General features: G+C 49.4%; 1 protein-coding gene and 1 long non-coding RNA gene across 3 annotated transcripts; one reads left to right on the top strand and one right to left on the bottom strand.

The window, feature by feature from the left end:
• Positions 1–816: 816 nt before the first annotated feature.
• PITX3 (paired like homeodomain 3) lies at positions 817–26,443 on the top strand. Of its 2 annotated transcripts, none has more exons than XM_079312186.1 (4): positions 817–3,964; positions 18,930–19,070; positions 23,691–23,896; positions 24,919–26,443. In XM_079312186.1, exons 1-4 carry the CDS (start codon positions 3,916–3,918, stop codon positions 25,480–25,482), a joined length of 960 nt encoding a protein of 319 aa, XP_079168312.1. In that variant the 5' UTR covers positions 817–3,915; the 3' UTR covers positions 25,483–26,443. The 2 variants fall into 2 exon arrangements, with proteins under 2 accessions (XP_079168312.1, XP_079168313.1); XM_079312187.1 differs by lacking the exon at positions 817–3,964 and adding an exon at positions 4,291–4,554.
• LOC306805383 lies at positions 8,056–11,838 on the bottom strand. The gene is made up of 3 exons (XR_013775192.1): positions 11,707–11,838; positions 10,677–10,880; positions 8,056–8,449 (listed from the first exon to the last, which is right to left on the bottom strand). It is a non-coding gene; the product is annotated as an uncharacterized lncRNA (long non-coding RNA).

The following is a 26,443-nucleotide window of genomic DNA, read 5'->3' as shown; positions in this document are numbered from 1 at the left end:
AGGTTTTTCAAGCCTGCTTGACCTGTCAAGAAAGGCTCTGAACTCCCTTCCATGCCTTCTTGCCCTTCCAGTGCCCACTGTGTAGCTCAGGCTCCCACCCAGTCAGATCTGGTGAATTGGACCCTGCTAAGGGGTTATTTATGGAAGCCTGTCACGGAGTTTGAAACCAAGCCAGGCAGGAACCTTCTGCTTCGCCCAAATGCATCTTAGTGCATTAATAAAGAGCAAACATTGCAATGTGCTTTGCATTTTTACTTACCACCCAGCACTGCATTGTCTGGAGAGAAACACAATGTGGTATGGCCCCACACTGTCTGGGGAGGAGAGTTCACTCACAGGCACTACAGCACTGTGTTAGTCAGCCCTCAGACAGCCCAGCACCACCCTGATTGCACAGAAAATCCTGCTGATGTGACAGTGTGGCACCAACATCCCCAACTTGGCAGCAGTGGGGAAACCTGGATGATCCAGCAGTGTTTGAAGTGAGTAGTGCACAGCTATGGGAAGATGTGGGCAAGTGGGAGCACTCTGCACCAAAATATTCAGGTGTAGGACCAGGACACAAGATAATCTTTTGTCACTTTATTTCCAAGGTAATGCACTGGTTCTTGCATACAACATGGTACAATGAAACTAAAGATCAGACAAGTAGTCTGTGGAAATCCCCCAAGTTCCTGCTATCTGGTCAGGAAAGCTCAGCTTTATCTTCACTGCAAAGATGCAGTTTTTCAGCATCCTCTGTCTTGAATATTCCTCCTTGGCCCACAAGGAACATGTATGGAAGGGCTGCAAACTCACCGACAATCATCCCCTCAGGCCTTTCCCACACCTGGTCAGCTCACCTGCTTTCATCTGAGACATCTGAGCAGCCCCTTGCAAAGAGCTGTGTCTCCATGTCACACCAACTGCTTGCCTTTGGGGAGACTGTCAGAAATCCACACTGCCAACCACCTGCACCTCTGCAATATGCACCACCTTTGTACAGTCCATTACTCTTACTCTTGCTCAGGCACTACCAATTCATGGTAATCTTCAGAGCCCAGATATCAGACCCATGGGCACTTGTAATACAGAAATTTTCCAGCAGGTTAAGTAGTCAGAGAGAGATTGAACTTCTTCCCCTCATCTTGGAGGCTTTTGCTGTTTCTCAGAGGCTTAGTTAGGTCTCTAACTAAGACAAGAAAGATGGAGTTTCTCAGAAAGTACAAGCAGTTGTCATGGCTAGAAACTATGTGCAACTGCTCTCCCCAGAGCTAAGCATCCCAAAAACACTACTGCATGTGTGCAGAACACAGTGTTTCTAAGCAGCTGCTCCTTTCCAGAGAAAGCTCAGGTGGAGATTAGCCCAAAGCCAGCTGAAGGATCTCTGAAGGAAAACCAATGTACAGCATCTGACACAACCTGAATCCAAGTCAGGACCTACAGCTGAAACAACAGAGCTATTGTTGCAGAAACAAAAGTATTAAAACACTTCTATGAAAACTACACAAAGTCTTGAAAACTGTACAAATGATGCCAAGTGCAATATCAAAGCTGCAGAGCAGACTCCTAAATCTAAAATACCCTGCCAGCTGTTCAACTTAGCCTGTGTCTCCAGAACACTCCTGCACTTCCCAGTGACATCAAAGTCCCCCAGTGAACTTCCCAGTGTAATGTTTTCATTGTCTCTTCTTGGCCAAGGCAAGCCATGCCTTTTTGGCAGGAGCAAGCCAGGCTCAGTTAGTCATATCTTTGTCACTTCTTGGCTAGACTACAGCTACGTGATACACCTGGGCATGAAGCCCACAGTGATTGTCAAATGCCAGTTAGAAGAGCATGCTGCAGTGGAAGCCCTGGCTGCCACAAGTCATAAAACCTACCTCTGCTCTCTAGGCCACCTTTTGACATGAAAGCCAAGCCAAATTCAAGCTTGAGTCCTGCTCTTTAAGGCATTTGATGGCATGGACCCAGATGGCTAAAAGATCAGTTAAGACACAGAGATGGAAACTGTGATCATCAACAACTCCACCACTCTCCAAGAACAGTGAACCCATCCAGCATGAGGACCATGTTTGTTTGTGGCAGAGACAGGGTCTTCTCTGAGAACAAACTCTTCCCAGCTGGTGAGAAAGGAAGGCTGTCTAAGATGCTGAGTAATTCCCTTCTTTTGCATATCCTATATCTCTGCCAAGACATGAATCAGGGTCACTCCTGGTTTTGTTTGCTTTTGCTTTTTTTTTTTTTTTTCTTTTCTATTTTATTGTATCTAAAGTAGTAACATCGGTCTCCTCAACCCATGTGAAATTCTTGGTCTCTTCACCAGCAATGAAGTCTCCTGCTGGCAAGACAAGATGCACTACAGCTAAGAAGTGTTGGCACTAACCAACAAGATCTACATTTCAATGACAAGCACTAGAGCCCTCCCTCCCAAAGATACCCTTCAGGGGTCAGCCCAGAAGTTGAATTGAGGATGTCTTGATGATAGACTCCTTCTGCAGGTCCCTGGATGGTCTAATCCAACAGTCTTTACACTGTGTTCCACAGGGAACCAACTTGTGACATAATGCCCAAGGGAAATAGCTAAAAATACATTTGTTTCATTATTACTTGTACGCACAAACTCTACTTGCTGCAGGCTACTGATGGTGAAAGGTTTGGAGGGAGAGGGAGGTAACTGAAAATATGGTCCCTTCCTTGTTGCAGACCTTACTCACGGTTTTGTGCTTCTCTGTGACATGTGGTGATACAGACAGACTGCCCCGCGGAAAATGCTAGTGCTGTTACACTGTGTCTGCTTCTCTTAATGCAGACAAACCTATGCCGGGGTGGATTAAAATCTGAGCTAGAAACAGATGTGGTCTAGTTTGCTGTCATTTTTGGCAGGCAAAAGAGCAGTAAGGCAAAAACAAGCCCCAGATTACTACCATGGTAATTTCTGGCAAGTGTGTCAACGTTGTGATTCCTTTTAAACTCTCTGTGGTTCTACTGAATTACCATGTCAGTGCATGTTTTTGAGCAGTAATCCATGATGCCTGGGTATGCTTAACCTCTTTCTACATCCTAACTTTGTGTTCTTCGTTGCTTCATGTCCATTTGTCTTCCCATGTGTATCTTTATGGCATTTTATGCATTTATTAGGCTCCATAAATATGACTGGTAAATCATTCGGGGTTAAAATTCACTAGTATTCTCACAGCATTATTTCCTAATCTTTAAAATATGTCAGTGGAAGGGCTCGAGGGTGACCTTTGACATCATAAATTAGAGAGCAGGTTGACATGGGAATGACCTCAAGAAAATCAAACCGTAGAATCACATATCGAGCTTCAGAAGAGCCTGACAGGGATAAACCTCTCCTCTGGGCTCCCGGAGCAGGACAGAGAGCTGAGCCTGGCTTCTACAAACTTCTCCCTGTAAGCACTGGGCGAGAGGGGACCTGTTTAGTTAAGTAAAATGTGTTTAGTGGAGTAAAATGTGTGTGCCGACACGTTCAAGGGTTACTGTAGCAGGTTGAAGCATTTGGGGACATTTCAGAGAGTGATCGCACCCTACACTCCTGCACCGGAATTTTGCCGGCGAACTTCAGTAGAAGCCAGGCTGGAATCTAAACTACGAGCAGCGTTTGGGCTCCAAAAGACTCATCAGTGGGCTGAAGCGCGGTGTTGTTCGCACAGCCGGTAGCCTCCGTGTCCCGGTAGGAGCGGCACAGCATTGGCAGAGAAGCGTTTCCCGGTACCGCCTAGAGCCGCAACAGTGCGTGCGGTACCTAGCCTGTGATGGAGCATCCCCTGCAATTGCTGCTCTATCGTGCAGCGCAACGCTTCCAAATACTTCCAGCTGACTACGGGCTTGGTTCCCCCAAAAAACCTCTGTCTGGCTGGAAGCTCGAACTGCAAAACCCGAACAGGCTCGCCGCCCCAGTACTGAGAGCAGCGGATGCTGAACACCAGGGTCGCGGATGGCCAGGCACAGAGCAAGGTAGGCAGTATGTGCACTGTAGGAGCAGTGTACCAGGGTACATGCACAGCAGTTCCGTGTCCGTGCACCCGGGGCTGGCGGAGCACGGACCCCGAGCCCCGGACGCGCCCCGCACCCGCCGCCGCTCACCCAGCACGGCGCGCGGGACGGGGCGGGGCCAGCGCAGGGGCGCGGCGTGTCGCCCGCCTCGGCCAATCGGAGAGCAGGGCTGCCGCCGTATGTAAATGAGGCGCGAGCCGATTGGGCGGCGCGGGCAGGGGGCGGCGCTGGGGCGGGCGGCGCTGGACGGGGCGGGCGGCGGCGGGCGCGCAGCTGGAATGGGGCGGGCGGGAGCGGGGCGCCCGGTGCAGCTGGCGGGGGGCGCCGGCCGCCCGCCATAAAGTGAATGGCCAGGGTGAATGGGAGGCAGTCGGCCGGCGCCCTCCGCCTCCGCCCTCCCCGTGAGCCGCGGGCCGGCAGCGACGTGCAGAGTGGCTGGGGAGCCGGGGGGATTTACTTTCTGATAGCAGCAGAGCAGCCCGGGGCGTGGGGCGGCGGGCAGCTTCGCCCCTCTCGCAGGATTAAGTCCGCTCAGCCGAACCCGCATCTGGAGCCACTGTAAGTGCCTTTCCGGGCGAGCGTCTCCCCTTCCTTTTCTCTAAGCCCCTTCGTACTAGCCCGGCCGGCCGTAACCTTTTCGATGCTGGCACAGGGTAAGAGCATCCCCGGCGGGGTGGGTCGGTGTTCTCTGCTCGGCAGCACTGGGTCAGATCCAGTCCCGCGCGAGGCCGGCTTTCCATCGTCTCCCGTGGGTCAAGGGGAGGCAACCAGGTGAGAGCGGGCAGATAGAGCCGTGTCTTGCCTTCCACAAGGGTCCCTGGGCTGTGCGAGGCCGAACTGTCCCCCATCGCTCTCGGGAGCGCTGCCCGTCTGGCAGCGAGACGCGGAGCTTCCACTACTCTGCCCTTGTAGGGCCCGGCGACCCCCTACTCGCTGCCGTCGGGGTGCCGCAGCCCCGATCGGCCCCTCGGGGCCGACGCGGGCCCCTTCCCCACAAGCGCCGCTGTAGTCTCTCGCGGTTGCTAAACTTAGTCATTTTCCACTCGGACGAGCGGAGCAGGGGCTGTTTAAATTAGCCGGGATTCGCTGTAAATAACGGCGTTGCGGGCTGCAGCTCAGCTGTCTGCAGGGTCCGGGGCAGAAAAGCGCAGGGAACAGAGGCGGGGAGATGTCGCCGGGGAAAAGGAAGGCAGCCCGACGGCTTTTGGACAGTTGGACAAATGATATTTATGTAAGGGCTGGCTCCTGTTTACAGCAGAGCCGACCTCCCTGTAGCGCCGGGGAGAAGCGAGCCGGCCCCCGCGGACGGAGCGAATCTGCCCCGGGAGGCCGCTGGATGCGACGCGCCGGCGGATGGGGTTCCAGGCACCCGACTGGGAATAACAGACCTGGTCAGGCCGCGGGGAGGGAGCACCAGCCCCACGGCTGCTCTGCCGGGAGCATTGAGCCTCCCCGGCGGAGCGCGGCTGCCCGGCGCTGCGAGGCTGCGGGCGGAACCGGCTGTCGGGCCCCGGGGCGCTTGCACGGGGCTCTCCCGCCTCCCCGGCGCCGGGGGCACGGTGCAGAGCGGCGTCCCTCCGTCCCGCTGAGTGCCCCGGAAGCCGGGCCAACTGTAGCGGGCTCCCGACGGAGGCCAGTACTGCCCGCTGCCCCGTCTATTCCCCGCTCAACGAGTGCGGCTCCGGGGAAAGAGCCAGCCCGCCAATGTGGCACCCCCTTGTCCTTCTCCTCGACCTCCTCCTCGGAGCGGGAGTAAGGAACGGGTGCGTCCCGGCTGGCCGCGGCTCCGGCGGGGGAGGGCGGCCGAGGCGGGGGCCGATGCCGGCGCTTCGCCGCAGCTGCTGGAGCGGGCTCAGGGAGGGGGGCGGCGGGCCCGGTGCCGCCGAGCGGGGCACACCTGTCGGCCGTTCACCCGGCGCCCCCGCGGCTGGACAGCTGAGGGGACGAGCGGGGAGGGGGCTGGATTCCCCCCGGCAGCGCCAGGGCCCTGCAGAGGCGCTGCCGGCGGTTGCCGCAGCCCCCCCTCCTCCCCGCTGGGGTTGGGCAGCGCGGGGCAGCAGTCCCTTAGCCGGAGCTCCCGGGGCTCCGCACCCCTTTCCCGCCCGGCCCGCCGGGTTACCGGGTTCAGAGCTCGGCTCCGCACGGGAGCCGCAGAGGAACATGCTGCTTTAGGTCGCCGGTGTCCCGCAGAGCCTGGCGGTGAGCCCCCGGCCGCCGCACCCGTCTGATGCTTCGAGCTGGACGTGCAGAACTAATTCCTCATCTCCTCCCCGTTCCTTCACCTGGGACGGAAGCAGCCTGACGGCTTGATGGGCCCACGATCCGTCCACTTTCTAAGTGGAATCCAGTGCTGAAAGCAAAGAGAGGAATTTGGCATCTCCCAGACAAACTTGTGGGTCTTCCACACGTGGCCTGTGGCCTGGAAGACAGGATGCTAGGGGTGAAATGGCTCTGTCTCGTGCAATCTCGGAAGATGTTAAAAGCAACTGCTCTGGAAGGGGTCTTACAGAGTCTTATCTCTGTTCCTGTCCCATCTTCCAAAGACAGGGGAAAAAACCCACCTTTTTGGTGATGGGATTGTGTCTCACTGGCTCCCGGCACCACATCCAAGCCCCTCAGCCTGCTGGTGAGCAGAAGGGGATAGGTGTTTGTGCAGGCTTTCATGGTGCCCTGCTGTGAGGGACAAAAGGCTGGCTCCTGAGGGACTGTCCGATCATGGTAGCTGCTTTGATTTGCAGAGTTTGATTTATTATTATTGTTATTATTTTTCATTAGCAAATTTTCATGCTATGCCCAGTTCTCCTCATAAGGAACCACACAGAGAGATGTCTTTCCCTGCCAGCCTGGAGAGGGATCTGTGCAAGGGCGGTGGTTTTACTGCTGTTCCTGGGTACAACCCAGATTGTGCCCATGCAAGCCCACCTATATTCCTGTCCAAGGCACTGGTTTTAAAAAACCAATATTAATCTTTGTCAGAGAAACTATTGCAAGCCTCAATTAATATCTATTACATTTCTATAAGGGCTTAATTTGGGCAATTAATAGATCGGCAAACTGTGACTGGATTGCAAAAGTATTGGTTAATGTTCCCTATGGAGAGCTGGCCAAAAAAAAAAAAAAAAAAAAAAAAAAGGGTATTTTCTCCCTGTCAAATGCTACCCAAAACCTTGAGATTGAGAGGTGAGGCTGACTTTGGAGACTGCCAAAAAGAAAAAGCCAGAAACCTGATCTAGGAGACCGCTCCAAAAGGAAGATGAGATGACCAGAGGACATGAGGTCTGTCTCGTGACCTGGCACATGTGCCCTGGCCTTGGGGACAGGGGAGGTACCTGGATCTGGGAACAAAGTCCCAGATGGGGAGAACTGCTGGTTTCAAGCTGTGCGCCCTGCATCAGGAAGGCAATGGGATGAGACTGTGGGGCCGTGGAGGGAGGAGGGTCAGAAACAGGAGGCTGTGGCATCTCTGATCAGGCTCAGCTATTTATCTGGCAGTTTAAAAATGGGAGATTGCTATTTACTTAGGGCCTGATGGCAGAGGGGGCAAAGCTTCCCCTCTTGCTGTGGGCCGCTGGGGCTGAGGGCATTAGGCTGTGCCAAGGCTGGGCATTTGCTGTTGGCTGGGGAACAGTCTCTACCAGCTGGTATCAAAGTTCGTGCTGAGGCTGTTGGAAAAACCCTCTATTGTCAACACCCAGCTGAAATAGGCTGGGGTTTCAGACGGCTGGAGAAGGAATATTTCTGAGGCCAGTCCGCCACACTTCCCTTCCTCCTCTTTGTGTGCTGCTCCCCCTCACCAGCACCCCTGCCCTCCTCCCGCCTCACCTCTGAATATTAATGCCTCTGGCAGATTGGATAATAATGTGACTGGGAATTGAATGAAGCTGGTTATTAGCTCTGGGCTTCCTTGGGGCATTTAAGGGAGTCCACAGGCTGATCCTGGAGGCTTGGCAGCACAAGGGATCGGGACCAGACTCAGCAAAGAGGGGGGTCACTTCTGTGGGAAAGGATTTGCTCGAATCCTCATCTCCCTCTGACCCCAGAGGAGGACAGGTATGGCAGCCTAGCCAAAGCAATTCCCGTGGGATGGTTAGCAATAGATCTGTTGGGTTTTGGGGAAAAAAACCCATAATATTATAAGGTTGTTCAGGAAAGACTTAGGAGATCTAGCTGGGCAGAAGCTAAGAGACATTTCTGTTACTAAGCTTTAAAAAGAGGTGGGGAATGAGCAATGACACTTCTCTTCCAGTCAATGTCAGAGTATTACCAAGCAGATTCAGGAAGAGAGGCAATCTTCTAACCCTGAACAGGAAATTTCCCACTGATTTGCAGGGTGTAGGTTCATCTTTGGAATGTTCATTTCTGAAGAGCTGAAGTTTATCATCTCTCTCCTCAGGAACCTCCCAGCTCTTCTATACGTAGATCTCTGGATGCTTTAGCACAGAAGGAAATATCCCTGTTGAGCAGAGAGAAATTGAGCTCTGGCAGAATTACCTGATCTGAGTCAGAAATACAGCCTCTGTCCCTTGACCCTTAATCTGATGCTCTTTGCTATCTCCTAACCACAGCTCCACCAGAAAATAAACATTTACACCCTTTAGAATAGTGCAAAAGAGGAGGGAAACCAGAGCTGGATTTCCAGAAAGTGATATTAATTTTGTCCCTCTGATTTTTCAACTATTCAAAATGTTCTGACATGCATTAATGGGGCTGTAGTAACTGGGGATCTTAGCAGATCCCCAGCTTGGGGGAGCTGGGCCCCATGTGCACTGAATTATCCCCTAAAAATCACCATCAGCGCTACTGTGATTGAGATTCTGTTTGTAAAGCCCTATCAAACAAGTTCACAATCCCAAATCTGAGAGCCTAAGGAATACTTCTGTTGGGAGGATATAGTACGTATGCCACTCTGAATCACATAGCACTGATCCTATAGGCTGTTCTTTTCAAATAAATACATTAAATTGCTATTGGGGAGCTTCAATGGTGTAGCACAGGCTGGAAGGCTCAGCACCTGCTGAGCTCTCTGCAAAAAGTGAAAAAGAAAAAAAAAGTACGAAGATGGAATAAAACAAATAACTAGAGATTCACAGTTACTTCCACCTCTCCTCTTTCTCTTTCCATTCCTTCTCCTCAACCTTATTTAAAACAGAAGCAGCCTTCCCACCACGCATTGCCTTTTCTCCCCTTTGCAATGCTGCCATTTATATGAGTCTAATTTTCTTTTTAAAAAACTGATTATAAATGACCATTGTGAAACATGAGGACTTAACAGTAAATCAAGTTGACCTGTCTGCATGTGGACATTTTTATTTACTCCTTTTTTTGAAAAGCAAATAAACATAGAATCCCTCCCACATAAAGCAGCTTCCCACTTAGATTTGAACACAGTTTAAAAGAAATCTCTTTTGTTTTAGCCATTTTTATTTCCTGTTTGTTTCTGAGCTTAGACTTGACAATGAAAACCACATGAAATTCCCTTTTTATTCCATCAGTTTTATTTTTGGTGCCACAATATCCCAACTTCCAGTTCTATGAGTTGGATTTGGATTTTTTAGTTTTTGTTTTTTGTTGGTTTTTTTTTGTTTGCATTTATTTCAAGTAATTTTTTTTTAACTAAATGTATGGATTTTTTTTTCAAAATAAGACTTTTTCGAGGACTGAATGTATTAGGATAATTTTCAAAAATTACATTGTTATGATAAACTAATCAAGCTATAAAGGTCAGCCTCCGTAAGCTGACCTAAGCAGAGAGAAATATCGAGGTGATGAAAAATATGGACTTTCTTGTCCCATTTCAAAGGGTTTCACAGCTTACTTTGCGTTGGGTGGGTTTTAATAACAGTGCCCCGTGCCTGAGCTCGGCGATGCCCGAGTCGCAGACCGGGGCGGGAGGCTGGAAGCCGTGCCCTGGCCCTGGAGCTGCAGCAGAGGCTGCTCTCAGGGTGCCACGGTCTGGGCGGGCAGAGGCATTTTTGGCTGTACAGCCCGGTCCCCGGAGCAGGCTGGCCCGTGGCCGGGACGTGGTGTGACCCAGGCAGCAGCGTTGTGACATGGCTCACTTCCTTCTGCCCCATCCCTTTTCTCTCCGAGCCGCTTTGATGGGATCGCCCGAGGGCCCGACTGGCTGAGTAATGAGGGCTCTGCAGCTTCCTCTGCTACCCACCCAAACTGCCTACCTCCCAGGGCTCCGCATGGGACGCGGCCTCGAGCAGATGGAAAAACTGAGGATTTGGCGGGGGGGGGGGGGAGGTGGAGTAGGGGTGGAGGGAAAAAGAAAAAACCGAAACAAAAAAAGAGGCAGACTTTGTACACAGTCCTTAGGCAGCACACTCCCATATGTCAGGATTCCCAAAGTCAAATCTCTTGTTTTTAGTTTTGCAATGTGTGTTGTGCCCTGGATTTAGGGGCGCGAGACATTTTGCCACGGCCTCGAGTGGAGCCTCTGGGCGAGAGGCCCCGGCAGAAGGGCTGCTAGCCCTCTCTGCTTGCCCAGCCGCCTTCCTCCTCCTCGCCCCGATCCGCACAGCGTTGGCGGCCGCTGTACGGCAGGACAGCGGGGATCCGCGGGCCCGATCCTGCCGGCACAGGCCGCGTGCGAAGCACTGCGGGATCGGCCCCGGCAGTGTTTGCTAATTGCCGCCCTCGGCCCCTTCAAACGGTGTCTGGGTAAACAGGCTGACCTTCAAGGCATGTTGCAAGGTCCATAAAGATGGAGTGTCGAGAGCGAGCAAGCTCCAGCATCACTCCCGGAGCCACCCTTCTCCTGCCCCAGCCCGACCAGCTGCAGCATCGCAAGGAAGAGGGGAGGGATACTGTGAGCTGAGATCATCCACTTGTTTTATTCACGGCAGTCTTCATTCTGCAAGGATCTTCCTGCCAGGGAGCTTTTAAAAAAAAAAATTAAATACAAATTACTTGGTGGTGGGGGGGGAAAGACAAATCATCAGGAAACTTTACAGCCAAGAACAGCAGACATCGGCTCCCTCCAGCACTGCGGGTTTGCACTGAGACAACACATCCCTTGGAGCAAGCCAGCAGTTTCTGGGCTTTTTCTTCCTTAACTGTCAGAGCTGCTCCTTGGCCATGGTGGTTGGTGGGGCCATCACAGAGCTCCTGGCAGTTACCCCTTTTCCGTTTGCAGCTCTGCAACCCACTGAGCTCTGACAGGTTGTTTTAAAAGAACTACCTAGTGCCACCTCTCCTCCCAAAAAAGCTTCTTTCTAGCTGCTGTTTTTGCTGAGTTCTGTCATAGAACAAATGTTTATGATCAAGTTGAAGTTCTCCAGAAAGGATTTCAGAAGTGGTGAGGGTGGCAGACACAGACAGCTCTGCAGTGCACAGAAATCAGACATAGAGGTGTGATGTGCTGGTGGCAGGGCATCCATCCCAACCTTCAACCCTCTGCATTACCCACCTGATGAGGAACTTTCTTGAGCGTGTTTACTAATCGTGAGAATCATTTACATCTTCGATAACATCTGATTCATCCACTGCCCTCCATCTGCATACAAATCTCCTAACAGCAGCTGGAATCACAGAGTTATCTGGGCCTCCCTAAAATGAGCCAACTTTACAGCCACAGAGATAGAGAAATGACCCTGCCCAGCTTCTGCAAGCACAGCCCCCATAGGAATCAGGCCAGTTTCTTTTGACTGCCAGAATAATTAGTCAAATTTATACAATCGCCCAACTAAATACAGCAACACATACCGATCTGCTGATGCCGGGCCCTGGTGGCCTTTGCTGCTGCATGCGCAGCGCGTGTTCGGCTGAGCTGCAGACAGGCTGCCTGCACCTCTCATTCCTGCCGGGATCCTGGCTCGCCACTGTCTCATCTTGCTCCTGGCTCTGCAAGAGTGGATCACGATCCCTTGTACACTGTGGCTGTGCAGGTATTTCTTTCATGCAGATGCAGGCAGATCCCTCAGTAGTGGCACGAGTTGCTTTGGAGCCAGCCTGATGGGGCAGCAGGAGTGGGCAAAGGCGTGTAGGGATGAACAGTCAGTATCTTCCGGCCACACCAGTGCTGGCAGATTCATTATTTCAGTTGCAAGATTTTCCCAGGCAGAATTTCTTACTGAAATCAGTCTTTTTCTCCCTCCCCTAAAACAAAGGGATTAATTTTCATAAAGGACTTTTCTTCTCCCATAACTGCAGACTGTACTTTCACTCCTAGCACTCCTGCATGGTGGATCCACACCATGCTAGCAACTTTGTGCGATTGAAAGTTATTTGGGCAAAACTGAGTTTTTGCTGATTTATTTTGTTCCAGATGCCTAACAAACAAAGTAAGCCATAACAAAGCATAGCCTTATTAATATAACTGCACAGTTTGTCAGAATGAAAATCCCAGTCCTGGTTGATAGATCCAAGGTGCCAAACACCCCACTGAGGCATAGCATCCAAGGGACACTGGAAACACAGCCTGACACCGTAAGATCTGAAGCACAATTCTTACAAGAATGCAAGAACTATAAATGTTTAGTTTAGGGAAAAAAACAGCTTTGCAGAAAGTCTGGCAGGGCTTTTCTTTTGTGCTAAGATTAACAATTTGTTTCCAAATTTTGTGTGCCATTTCAAAAACTATCCAGGTACACTAAGGGTAGACTGAGGTCCAAAGATACTATTGCAAAGAACTTGCTTAAGCCAAGCTTAAGCACATTACCCTGCCTCTGCAGAACCCAATGCTTCAGCTTGGCAGGGTCTGCACCAGTCTGGGGGGCTGCAGACACACCTGTTGTGGGGAAAAACACACTGTGTATGGGGCATGGTGACATCAGGGCGCTTCCACAGCACTGGGGCACAGTGCAGCCCCAAATAAGCGAACAGGACACATTCCATTGTGGGCTTTTTTTGCTGTGGACATGGGTATGGAGCTGTCAATCCTTGGGACATTTCCATTGTGATAATCCTCTGGAATACAGGCAGTTTATTAACCCTCTGCTGCCCAGAGAAGAGGTTTCAGCCATCATCCTCCTCTGCAGCTGGAGGTTCATGTCAAAATGAGGGAAGCAAGTGCCTGATCCCATCTTGCAGGCTACCTCCAGCCCCCAGGAAATGCATTAGGCAGTATCCAGCAAGGTTGAGCATTTTTCTAGCACCTCTTATCTGAGGATTTGAAAGCACTTAAAAGAATTTTGCTTCATAACCTCCACCAGCTTAGATATGCTCATTTACATGATTTCTGGGATGAAGGATACAATCCCAGAACAGTCAGTTTTAACTACGTCATAAGGCAAATCAGTGGCAGTACCTTACCTCCTCACCCTCTTCCCACCTCATATTATTGGGAGCTTCTCCTTAGAGCCATGCACAAAAAGAGAAATAACCTGGACCCCCTTATCAGAGAGCTGCCAGCTCTCAGGTCCTTGCTGCCTGTGGCCAGGAAGCCTGGCAGCACGAGCCTGGGCTACTGCAATTTTGTGACACCATGCACAGCTCTCAGTGCTCTGCAGCCCAAACCATGTGTGGGGCAGTGACACACAACTTGCTCTGACAACAAAGCCTCAGGGAGCTTTGGCAATTCCTACTGATGAGAGGAATAAAAACCCTAAATCATGTTCCAGGCTTCAAAGCGGCACACACTGCTGCGAAGCCACCCTCAGGAGCTCAGGGGTTAGTGCCCAGCTGTAGGGACTAAATCGAGAAATAAAGTTTATTATAACCTGTGACTCAGCCCTTGCTGGAGGTCGATGATCCACTTCTGAGTGTGCACCCGAAACCACTGCTCATGCAGCCTGAGGCTGTGCACAGCCTGATGTTTTTGGAGGCAGGCAGCTTGCTCTCCTGTCCCATAATGGCCCTGCGCTCTGGGTCACCAGTTGGCTGCTGCTGTTTATCTTCCAGTGATTAATGGTTGCTCTTGGTTCCTGCTGCAATTCCATTAAGATTAGAGATTTAAAGCTACACTGAGATGTTTAGCACTGGGTGACCTTGGTCTCCCCATAGTTATATTTCTACAGTCTCAAGGAAACAAATATTAACTCATTTTGCATCCCAGCCTTCTTGCTTTCTAGCAGTGGGGAAAGAACCCCTCACAGGTTCTGACCCTAAGAATCTAATGTAACATCTCAGGAGATGCAAGAATGAAAGGACACTTCCCCCCACATGACTGTGGAGCACCTTTCAGCCTGCAGGGTAACCCTGAACTCTGTGGAGAGCACTGGTGTTGGCCAGGAAAGAGAATCCGACTCTTGGTTGCTGCACGATTCATGTGCTGTGCTGATGTGGCACTTGTAATTCCAGCCCATAGGCACTGTGATGGCACCACTGCCTGAACAAACACATGTATCCAGAGAACAAAATGCTCTTCTGTGAGGGAACAGGCACAATCTCAGTCACTCCCTCTTTGACAAGGAGCAGAGGGAGAGGCAGGGGCTGTTGCACCTTACCTCAGCGCCTCACAGGGACCAAAGTACAGAGGCAGATCATCTTCCTGAAAATGTACATTTAAACAGGGTTCCAAATGTTTATCTCTCTTAAAAGTAAGCCAGCACACAGGGAAGAGGAGCATGGGAGGAGTGAAGCAATCAGCAGCAGTTTGACTTCTTCGATTGATGGAGAGGAAGAGACAGCTCTGACCCTAAGAATCTAGTGTAACATCATACCTTCACCTCAGGGGATGCAAGAATGAAAGGACACTTCCCCCAAAATGACTGCGGAGCACCTTGCAGCCTGAGGGTAACCCTGAACTCTTTGTGGAGATCAGCAATTCCAAGCAGAAGATTCAACTGCCCTGGCCCTGGCTGGAGGTAGGAAACTCAGAGATCCACAGGGCTGTGCTGATCTGCTTGAGAGAGGCCAGCTTAGGGCTTCCCTCCTATCCTTGGGTCATTTGTGGTCATTGTGCTGCTATCTTGGAACCTGAAGCATCAGGTCCTGCGTGCCCATGGGAAGTCAAATAACATCAAAACAATGCAAGATGGCTTCTCACTTCCAAGTCATCCTGCCAAAGCAGGTCCAGCTGGAAGCCTGCTCCCCAATGGCAGTGCAGAGTTGAGCAGCACACACTAGTCACTCACTAGGCAGCTCTTAACGGGCAAGACCCACATCTCAAAAGCCACCCCTGTTATTACTTTGCTTGAAGTCAGCCTTTATGTTTCCTTCCCAACCCTTCAAAGGAAAAAAAAAACAACAAGCAACAGCCTCTTTGCTCCCAGGTGATGGAGCAATGTGTTACTGAGTACCAGGAGATGGGTCACAGGGACCCTTGTTTCTCTTTTCAGGTCAACAAAGTTGCTCTTGTAATGAAGGAGTGTCCTCCTTCTACTGCCTAAATCACCCTGGTTTGGGCAGTCGGGAACTGGCACAGAAAGAGAAAGAGTGTGGGTTTGGAAAGAGAAAAGGCCTGGAGCCAGGACTGCTCTTCCCCTGCCCTCCACCATGCCCATGGAACAGGGATGGCAATTCCCTGTCTGGTCAGAGGGTCTTGCACAGGTGTCCACAGTATGTTCACATGGGCACTTACTGGAAGAAGAGATGTGTTTGTTACAGGTTTGGAAACCTTTATCAGTAACATACATTCATGGAAAGAGTTACAGGTGCTGGAGCAGACTGGGAGCCCTGGCTAGTTTTACAACTAGCCATGAACAAGAAGCCTCTAAGCAGGCCTGGCTGCATGTTGCAAGTACAGGAGCTGTCCCTAAAGAAACTGTTCTTTTATGTTAGAAGAACATGAAATGAAGAGTCAGATGAAGATGGTAAATTTGATTTTATCTAAAAATATTTTTGAGGTGCCAATTTCACTGATTCCTTGAGACCTGGCAAACAACTTAGTAGAAATGCCATGAAGGTTTAGCATTGATTTTCTTAATTCTCTGCCTAAAGCAAGATCTAGTCAATGTGGACGAAAGCTCATTTTCTTAGATCCAAAAGGGTTGTGTCATCTAGAAGAATACCTTACTGCCTTTCATGTCAGTAGCATGGGGTTGCCTTTGGGTAAATACATTGGTACAAAGCTCACATGCTATGAGCATGCTCACATGCTCACTATTGCAGACTTTTTCTGCTGTTATAATCATGCTGAGCAGATGCCTCTCTCTCCTTGCTTTTGCTTCTCCATGACCTGCTCAGAACAAACTGAGAAAGCATTCCTTGATGCCACAAAATACGGCACATGAAATAGGTTATGCAATTACGTATATACATACAACATCTCCTCTCTGAAATCCTCCTACATTTAAATTCAGTTCACAAAGCAAACTTGTGCTCAGCCACAAGTCCCAGTTTAAATTTGAATACTGGCCACACTTCATAACTTCACACTTCATAACCAGTTTTAATCTGAGTGCTCACTGTCTCTGAGGCAGGCCAAGCTTGTTAAGTTGTGTCCAGCAGCTTTGATGAGCTTTGCAACCACTTCATTGGTGCAGCCCAGGATGGGGCATAAATTTTCAATACCAGGACTAGGTTCTCCTCAGCCTTGTACCTTGTGCTGTCATTTACACCTATGGAACCTTGTCTGTCTATATAAGATACTCCCCCCTGGTTTTCCTATCTTCGCTCTAGTTTGTACAGATGAAAGCAATGCAAGATGTGCAAAAAGAGCAAACAGGACCCTGCAAAGGAGGACACTGTCCTTGAGTTACAGCAAGGCAAGGATCTGAATTCCTCCTTAAATCGTCCAGTACAGAGTCAAGCTCTAGAAGAGAGGAAATTGTGCTTGACAGATGCAATCATATGCAAATGGCTGTAGAAGAGGGGAAATTATCATCTACAAACATTGGGCAGAAATTCCATCTGCTGCAGACTCAAGAAGGGCTCTTAATAAATTCTGAGACAGCAAAGTGACACACATCTTAATCAAGACTTAATCCATGGAATTAATTCACTGCGCGTTTCTGCATAATTCTGAGAGTAATGCTAAAAGCCACGGCAATATCAGCAGCAGATGGACTCCCCTACTCCATGCAAAGGTATTAAAGAAAACACAGCCCCTGTCACATCACTTCATATATGTACACACAGCAGAATGCAACAGGGCTGTGCCTGGCTGCTGCCAGGAGCTTAACACAGCCAGCAGACATCAAAGGTCAGGCTCGCCACAAAGTGGAAATGGAAACCAGCCTCATGGCAAAGCCAGAGTCCTGCCACTTCTCTCCCACAGGAGGAGAAGCCCAGACCAGAGCAAAGGTCTGGGAAACCAGAACCAGGTCCTGGTTCATTAGGCGCTGCTTCCAGAGAGCACTGACTGAGGTTGGTGTTGAGACTGCCCCACCAGAACCTGGGAGAGGCAGTGGATGAAGGTCAAGCATAGTGAAGAGCAAGGAAAACTGCAGGGGTTTTGTGAATGAGATCTGCTGCAGAAGCCAGCCAAATAACCATTAGAAATTACTCCTTTCCCTCTCATCAAAGCATGGATAGCACACTACTGGTATGGGGATCAGCCCTGATGAGGCCCTGAAAGCAACCTTGTGCAAATTGTCTAAAAGAGACTTTAGACAGCTCTGAAAATACATTCTTAGTCACTGTCATCCACCTCCAAATGAGGTGCAACAGCTACGTGATTAATCTCTTGTTTACATGTCTAAAAACTAACACAGTCCAAACTGTCTTCAGCACGTTCCCTCCCTGAAATGCATAGATTTGAGGGGTTGGGCAATCCTTCACCACCCAGGATCCAGCTTTCACAACTGATCTCCACCTAAAGTTTGAAAATTCCAAATATCTGGTCTAAACTTCCCTAAACGCAAGGGTCCCAGATCCTGGCACATTGTCTCAGCTGTTTTGTCTTAGAGGAAAAGGATCCCTAGCTGGGAAGATGAGGTATCAGCTGGGAGTTGCCAAAGTTTCAGAAGCTGCTGTGGTTCCCTCAAAGTGATCCAGCCTTCATAAACTGTGCACTGGCAGTGAAACATCCCACATTTTGGTGGTTTATGATCCAAAATTCACATTAGAGGCTAACACAGGGCCAGATCACCTTTCCAAGGGAATGTAGCCAGGCTTGGAACACTTACTGCCTCCTGCCTGCCTCTTCATGAGCATCCAATGTGGTCCAGAATAAAGTGGTGCTCTCAGCTGAGCTCCTGTAGGCAATACAGATGAAGGGTGCAGGGTCCATAAGGGAGTGAATGATGAAACAGAAATGATCTTGGGAGAGACAGATGTGGTAGAAGAGTCACAGTGGTTCCTGCAATCATGGGGAGCAGCACTGACAGCTTTCCAGCTGGGATGCTTTCAGCCAGGGAAGATGGCTCACAGCACAGGCCAGTCTCCTGAGGGGACATGGGAAACCTCCAGTATGGATGATCAAAGGCTGGAAGCAAGCTCCTGCTGTAGCCAGGACCACTCGTTCCCAGGCACCTAAGTGTGTGAAATGTGATTCCCATGTTAATTCAGGTTCCAGAGGTCCTTGTGTACCCCAAAGGAGTCCACTTGCACTGCCTGAGTCTCTGTTTGTGGCAGTAGCTGTGCAGGCAGATGGGCCTTCCTCTCAGTGCCAGGCACAGGAATGCTTTTCTTTTGAGATGTGTACATGTAGTGCTCTCTGAACAGCTTTACTTAGGCTTGGCCAGCTTGTGGAGAAACAAGAGAGAAAGAGTAGGGAAGCTGGGCAGGGAGAATGGGAGAGGTGGAATGACTGGGGAAGGTGCTAACAGCCCTTGGCTGGCCCAGAACCACTTCCTCAGATCTCCATTACACAGCATGCTCCCGGCGTTGCTATTTCAGTCTGAATGTCACCTATAAATTGGAGGCTCTTTCTCTGAAGGCTGCAAATAGAAGTGTCACTAGATGATCTTTGATTTATAGGGAAGCTCAGCTGAAAGCCCAGTATGTCCATTTTCCAGCCAAGAAACTCAAAGCTGTCCAAGGATCACACAGGGATCCTTTCCTTTACCTAGACCTTTCCTCAAGGCAAGTCCCTGCTGGAGGTGGTGGGGAGAGGTCACACACACATTGATTTCTTTGATCACCCTGTGACTACTGTTTTCCAGATTCCTCCTTATCCACCACCCACCCCTGCCCCATGGATTTCAACCTGCTGGCAGATGCGGAGGCTCGCAGCCCAGCCTTGTCTCTCTCAGACTCTGGAACTCCTCAACACGAGCACAACTGCAAAGGGCAGGACCACAGCGGTGAGTGCAAGGCTCAAGATACAAGAAAAACCCTGACCCATCCTTGTGGGTGGATCTGGGTGGCCAGTGGTTTGCAGGAGCTGGCTGCAGTGCTCCCAGAGGGACAGTTTCCCATTGTACTGGGAGCCAGCAAAATACCATAGCAGCATGGCTGGGCCAAAAAGCAAGGGAAAGGCATATGGGTCCATATTGTAGTGACAGCTGTTGGGAGGGTGAGAACATCATCCCAGTGATGGGATCATCTGGCCCTGGCTGCAGGAAGCCACTGCTCACAAGAGTACAATCCATAGCAGGCCAGAGCCAGGCAAGTCAGGTCTCAGCCCAACCAAGATTTTATTGTATTTGCCTAACAGGATCCCCAGAGCAGGAGAGCACTCCCCACAACGTAGAAAGTATCCAAGGCACAGAAGGATACACCCAATTTTAAACTGAATTTTTTTTTTTTTTACTTCTGTTTAAATTGTTTGGGTTTAAACTTTCCATGGTAAAGGTAAACCTTAGGCTGAACTTTCCAGATTCAGACATTCAGATGAAAGAGAACACTGTCTTGCTCCTGCTTCAACTGAAAAAGTCTCCTCACATATGTCTTGGTGCACTGCTCTCCTGCTCTCCCACAGAGCTGCCTCTGACCATTCCCAAAGGCTGAACAAACCCCAAGCTTGCTGAATTATTTGTCAGGTTCTGAATAAGAAACGTCACCATTCACAACTGTTCAGAAATCAGCTACCAAATGCTATCGTTTCCTCTGGGTTTTACATCTGTCTGCTTACCACTCCAACCCTTGTTAATCTGGATATGTCAGGACAATGCAAAGCTGCTTCTGCTGGTGCCAGCATGAAGGAGTACTGGGGCAGCCCACTGCTCTCCGTGTAAAGCCTCTAGGCTCACCCGCATGCAAAAGCTAATAAGGATAATGATACAGATTAAAATTCCCCAGAGAAAGTATCATGAAGAGAGTTACGCTAGGATAACTAGTCAGAGAATCCACCCAACAAATTCCCCTCATGTACCTTAGTTGGGCACATCCCCAAGCTCAGTGGCTCCTCGTCAGCTGTTCTGGATGCATGGCAGTGTCTCCATTCAAGTAGCCTTCCCTATTGAGCCCACCCTGGCATGCTGTAGAAGTGCCAGTTCAGGCACTGACTTTTCTTTCCATTAGGCATGAGCAGCTAATTCCAGCTATGGCCACAGTCATTTCACTGAGTGGGCGAAGATATATTCTACAACCTATTTCGGGGTGACAATAAACGTCGGATGCCTGGCTCTATCACTCCCCAGTGTCTTAAGCAGTCTAGAAATAAAATGGTTCTGGGAGGTAACTGTCAGCATTACCTGTGTGCACATGCTGGCAGCTTGTGCCGTTGCACTAGAGGCTGATGGCCTCTGCATCATGCATCAGCAGTGCCAGGCAGAATAGAACTGGCTACCAAGGGTTTTCTGGCAGAGTGGCAGGGCTGCACTTCCTGCACTTCTTGACTCTCCTCAAGAAAGCAACCTTCCCTACTTCTCCTTGGCCCTGCTTCATTCATCTACACATGTAGGAGATCCTGAGGAAGTGAACACAAACCTTGCTTGTCTGGGGTCAGCACTCAGGGATCTCAAGTGTCCTCCAATTGTATGGCATGGTTTGTGACACCCCCTTCTGTTATGTTTCATCAGGTAGCACAGATCAGGGGAGAGCAAGGCTGAGGAATGAGGCAGGTAAAGAACTGCCTCACATTTCCCCATATTGTGCTCCTCAGCATGGATTCAAGCCCACATCCTTCCTGTGGGCTCCTTTCTTTCCCTGAATTGCCATGGTTTGGTTCCCCACTACAATCAGTCAAAACTCTGCACCTTTTACAGAGAACACTTATTCCCTGCTTATAGAAGAAGCAGAAAAGAGATGACACACAGAAAGAAACACAGGTAGCAGGTACGGAAACAAAGAGGACACCAAGACGAACAGAGATTTTTCAAGGCTCAAAGCTGGATTCCTACTTCTCTTTAGACTTAAGATTTATGGAAAGTAGGTATACCAGAGGGTGTTGAGAAGAGGAATACCAAACAATACATTGCAATCTCTTTCACCCAGAAGTAGCCTATAAACCAGCGGTACCTCCACGCCATTTTCTTTCCCTCTTAGTATAGTTTCTTCCTGAGTGAAGAAGGGCAGTCCTGGGCACAGCCTCCTGCTTCACAGCAGCCCCTTTGGAAATGAGTATTTGTCAGGGATTTTGGTGAGAACACACCGCCTGTATGCATCAGGCTCCTAATTAACCCAGGCTCAGCAGATGAACAAATAAACCAAATGCTGTCCATTCGTCTGTATTGAGCCATTCCTAATAACTAGCTCAGATGGGTGGCATCACTCCACATTTAATCTCTTTTGGAGATGGATAGTGCAGGAATCTCCTGCATCCAATACTGGTTTAGAGCACTGAGCTAGAGAAAACAGATTTATCTCCTTGGCAAGAACCTCTATAAAAATCCATACTAAGAGCATGCTTCCAAGAGTTCTGGTGAATATGAGATCCACAAACAAAGGTGCTCATGAAAATGAGAAGAGTACCACAAGACCACAACCAAGCTCTTTCATTCCACTTTGCAATTCCTGTGGCTTTGTTTCAAGAGTGTGATGGGAAAGTTCTTGTACAGGTACACCCTGGATGGAAACACAAACTGGTCTTGATGCTGAGAACAGGACATAGCACCTTCCTGCTCAGAAGAACCAACTTATACCCAGCTGCTGTGAGCAATGGCCATCTCACTGTCCTCGCACTCACATTCCTGCTGGTGGATAGCATCAGACCTGCTACAGAAGCAGAGGTGACTGGTGGGGAACAAACCACTGACCACACCCAGGGTTTCCTCCCTGGAGAGCGAGCACCTCTCCTGCAAATGCTCTCTGCAACTCCAGCATTGATGTCTTTGAAGAAAGGCAAGTACAAGGAGGGTTTTCCAGGAACAGCAGGAAAATATTTCTGAATTAACAGGCTGTCATAAGAACAGGGTAGTGACACCAGATTCTCAAGACAGGAACATCTTCCAGGTATGGGGCCCACTAAAGCACCTGCTGTTGGTACAGCACTGCCCTGCAGCAGTCTCTGGGGGGACTCAGATGCTTTTAGGCCTCTTGCATGCCCCATAAAATCTAAATGGAAAAGACAGGGCCTGTTAATCCAGAGCACATCCATTTGACTTGTGGAATCCCTTTTTTCACTGACTCAACTGTATTCCAGGCTGCTGTCTCCTTGCCTCCTTACTTAAGGGGCTGTACCAGATTTTTCTGGACTTTGAAGCCTTTTAAACTAGTTTCCACCCAAAGAACTGTAACCAAACAAAAATTTCAATTTTAGCAGAGTGATGCAGGATTTTTTTAAAGGTTCTTCTTCCAAATAGAACAGTTTGGGAGCTATTTGCAAAAATTTCTATTTAGTTTAGATAACTATTTCCCATTGTAAAAGACCACCTGCTCTTCCCGCTGAAGAACTGATTTTCATTTGGAAATGCTTTACCTGACTACTAGATCAGAGGAAGGAGTTGAACATCAGAAATTACTTATTTTCACTGGAATAATTTCCTCTATGGTGATTTGTCTTGATTCCCAGCAGAATTAAACACAAGCTACAGCTTTCTTCCATCATAAAAGAAAGTGTCACATTTGAGCAGTTGGGCACTCTATGGAGGACAACTAAACAGAAGATATTTGTATTTGTATTCTGCCCCTATTTGCAGTTTGCCTGCTTGTATTTGCACAGACCCCAAAAAGGGCAGTGTCACAGGAAAGCAGCTGGCTGCCCACCTACACCCACAGCAGCCAAAAGCTCAGCATGCAGACATGGACTTGATGCCCAGAAGGAGGCTAAGCTGTACATTTCAGTGAAATATCAGTGTGAACACTGGAGAGTTTTGAGATGTTCATTTAGTGGGCAGTGAAACGAAAGACATTGCCTCTAGGAGAGGCATCTGTGAATCAGGAGGAGGGCAGGGGCAGAAAGATAGGGAGATGCTGGAGTGCTTCATGGTAAGGTCTAGAGAGGGCCTTTCCCTATTTTTTAAAAATCAAAACATATGCACCTAGGTATGAATGTAAAGGAACAAGAAGGGCAGTGAAAATTTGCGCTCCTCAGGTTTAATTAATTGAAGAGCCTCAACTTGCTATCAGTTTGCAATTTGCCTTTTCCCATCACTTGTCCACAGAAACACAACTGGATCTTTTGTTGTGCTACATGTGTCAATTTCTGTTCAGTTTTTCTAAAGAACACCTTAGGCAGAGAGTTTTAAGCAGAGTAAGAAACTTCTGACCTAGATAAGGGTCACTACCCCCTCCAATGAGAACTGTGATAAATGAAACCCAAATATTGAAAGTTCGGAAAATTTAAATCCAGTCACTTGGAAGCTACCATCTTATGGCGGTTAAACAAAGGCAAACTATGCTGCATGAAGGGGGCATTGGTTTTGGTACCGGGTAGATGCCTGCTTGCAAGCTCCAGGGAGGGAGATGGGACCACTCCTGGTGGCTGCAGTGGAAGGGGACCTCATTGAGCAACTGAGGTTGCCCCAAGGATAGGCTCCCAAGGCATCCAAGTCTTCAAGTTAACTCAGGGGATCTCTCCCATCTTTCTGTTTCTGGCACAGACACTGAGAAGTCCCAGCAAAACCAAACAGACGACTCCAACCCTGAAGACGGCTCGCTGAAAAAGAAGCAGCGGAGGCAGAGGACACACTTCACCAGCCAGCAGCTGCAAGAGCTGGAAGCCACTTTCCAGAGAAACCGCTATCCAGACATGAGCACCAGGGAGGAGATTGCAGTCTGGACCAACTTGACAGAGGCACGAGTCCGGGTAGGCTTGCAGCACTTTCCTGGGCCTGAGCTTGTGAGGAAGAAGCCTGCTGTGATACATGACCAAGTTGTCCCCAAACCAAGGAAGGAATTAGGATAAATAGAAAATTTTCCTGTCTTGGAAACACCTCACCAGAGTCTGCACTTGAGATTTGACACATCCTGCCACACACATACCCCATGCTGGTGGTGCCTTCCTCATCCAGAGCCACCTTGCAATTATACAGGTAGACACTAAGCCCAGGCTCAGCTCCACAGAGCACCAACAGCTGGCTGCCTCCACCCAGCAGACCCTTTCCTTGCATTTTCATCACTCCCCAGCCTTATCCTTGCTGGAGGGCACTCATTTGGATTCCCAAACCAATGTGCAGTCACAGGCATGGTGTGGCAGGGCTCCAGCTGGAGTGAGAGCTTCTCTCTGCTACTAGAAATATGAGTTAGCAGCACCATGAATAGCCTTCCAGCAGGTTCCATGCTCTAGGAAGTTATATTGTTTGAACCTCTCTGACACTAACAGATTTTCCTATTAGAAGACAGACTTAAAACACCCCACTCCAAGCCAGTCCTGAGGTAAAGTCAAAAGAAGAGTTCTTTCCTTTGTTTAGCAGCTTTCAAGCCACATCCCCCAAATACTTTGCTCCCAAGTCACCCAACTCCAACCCCTCCTCCTGGCTGTGGTCACTTGGAAATACAGCAAGTATTTTCCTCTTTTTTTTTTTTTTTTTTTTTTTTATAAAGGGCGTCTGTTTGTTGAGTGAGGTGGGTTACTCTGTGTGTTGTGAAATGGCAGTGGTTTGAGTTTTTGTTTGTTGGCTGAGGACCTATTGGTGATTCCTGCTGGGAGAAGACACTGAAGCCCAGACATCTTGCTGCAGGTCTTTCCTGATGCTCAGCCTCCCATTTCCCTGGGAGCATCGCCAGCCCTTCAACAGCTTTTGTCTTGCTGGGCAAAGAAACCAGGGTAAGGCCCCTTGTCAGGTCAGCCAGAGCAATTCCCATGCCCTCCCTCTCTCTCTCTTGCAGGTCTGGTTCAAAAACCGCAGGGCTAAGTGGAGGAAACGCGAGAGGAACCAACAGGCTGAATTGTGCAAGAACAGTTTTGGAGCCCAGTTCAATGGACTGATGCAGCCTTATGATGACATGTATTCCAGCTATTCCTACAACAACTGGGCCACCAAAGGGCTTGCCAGCAGTCCTCTCTCAGCCAAGAGCTTTCCATTCTTCAACTCCATGAACGTCAGTCCCCTCTCCTCCCAGCCCATGTTCTCCCCACCCAGCTCCATCACCTCAATGACCATGCCTTCATCCATGGTCCCTACTGCGGTGACCGGGGTACCGGCCCCTAGCCTCAACAACCTGGGAAACATCAATAATCTGAACAGCCCGAGCCTCAACTCTGCTGTCTCATCCAGTGCCTGTCCTTACGCCTCAACAGCCAGCCCCTACATGTACAGGGACACGTGCAACTCCAGCCTGGCCAGCCTGCGGCTGAAGGCCAAGCAGCACGCCAACTTCACCTACCCAGCGGTGCAGACAGCAGCTTCCAACCTGAGCCCTTGCCAGTACGCCGTGGACAGGCCTGTATGAAGGGCTGCCCTCTGCCAACCAGGGACTTGACCTTAGCCTGACAAAAGGAGACCTTTAGCCCTACAACAGCGTACGTCCTGCAGAGAATGAGAGTGAACATAAGTGCATAAGAGAGAGACAGGGAGAGAAAGAGAAAAGAACGAGCAGGCAGACGAACCTTTATGAAGATTTGTCTATTGTATGGTGAATTTTGACTGTCTTTCCCCTTCAAAACCCCTTCCCTTCTTGCCCATCAAACCTTCTCCTCCATGGTAAAATAAACCAAAAGAGTCTACTGGAAGCCCCATGGGGAAATAGGAGCCCCAACATGCAGGGTGTCTGACCCATGGGCAGCACAAACAAGTGTGTTTCAATCTGACCCTCCAAGCCCCACAGGGGTGAGCTCTCCAAATTCCTGGGACAGCACAAACAGCCTCACATCACTCCTGCAAGAAACAGCCAGAGACAGGACAGCTTGAGTGAGGTTACCAGTTGGTGCTTGGCTGAATCATATTCTCTGTACATGTGCAGGATTTTGATGAAAGATATCTTGCCCATTTATTTATTGTACAGCCTGTACAATTGTCTGTCTCAGTCAATTAACATCTCTTTATAATACATATATACACATGGTCCTTCAGACTTGAAACTTTTAGGAGCTGGGGGTTGTAAGAATATAAAATATGTGTGTGTATATATATATCTACCGTATATATATACAAATACATATGGAGACATTAAAATATGCTTTCTTGTTTTGAATGAGAAATAACCTACAAAGTAGACCTTATAACCAAAAACCCTGTAAAGGAAGCACATCCACCGAGGCAGTGTCCTGGCTGTCATGCTTTACTGCTTCAGTCATTTTGGTCAGACACACTGCTGCCAGCATACATCCCAAACATCCCCATCTGCAACAATCAGCTCCTCCTTGCACATTTCTTTCCCTTCCCAAATCCCATTTCCAAAAAATATAATAAAA

Source organism: Erithacus rubecula (genome assembly GCF_903797595.1).
Source record: "Erithacus rubecula genome assembly, chromosome: 9".
In the NCBI taxonomy this organism is placed as follows: domain Eukaryota; kingdom Metazoa; phylum Chordata; class Aves; order Passeriformes; family Muscicapidae; genus Erithacus; species Erithacus rubecula.
The sequence above is the reverse complement of the archived record's forward strand: the minus strand, read 5'-3'. Positions and strand labels throughout refer to the sequence as shown.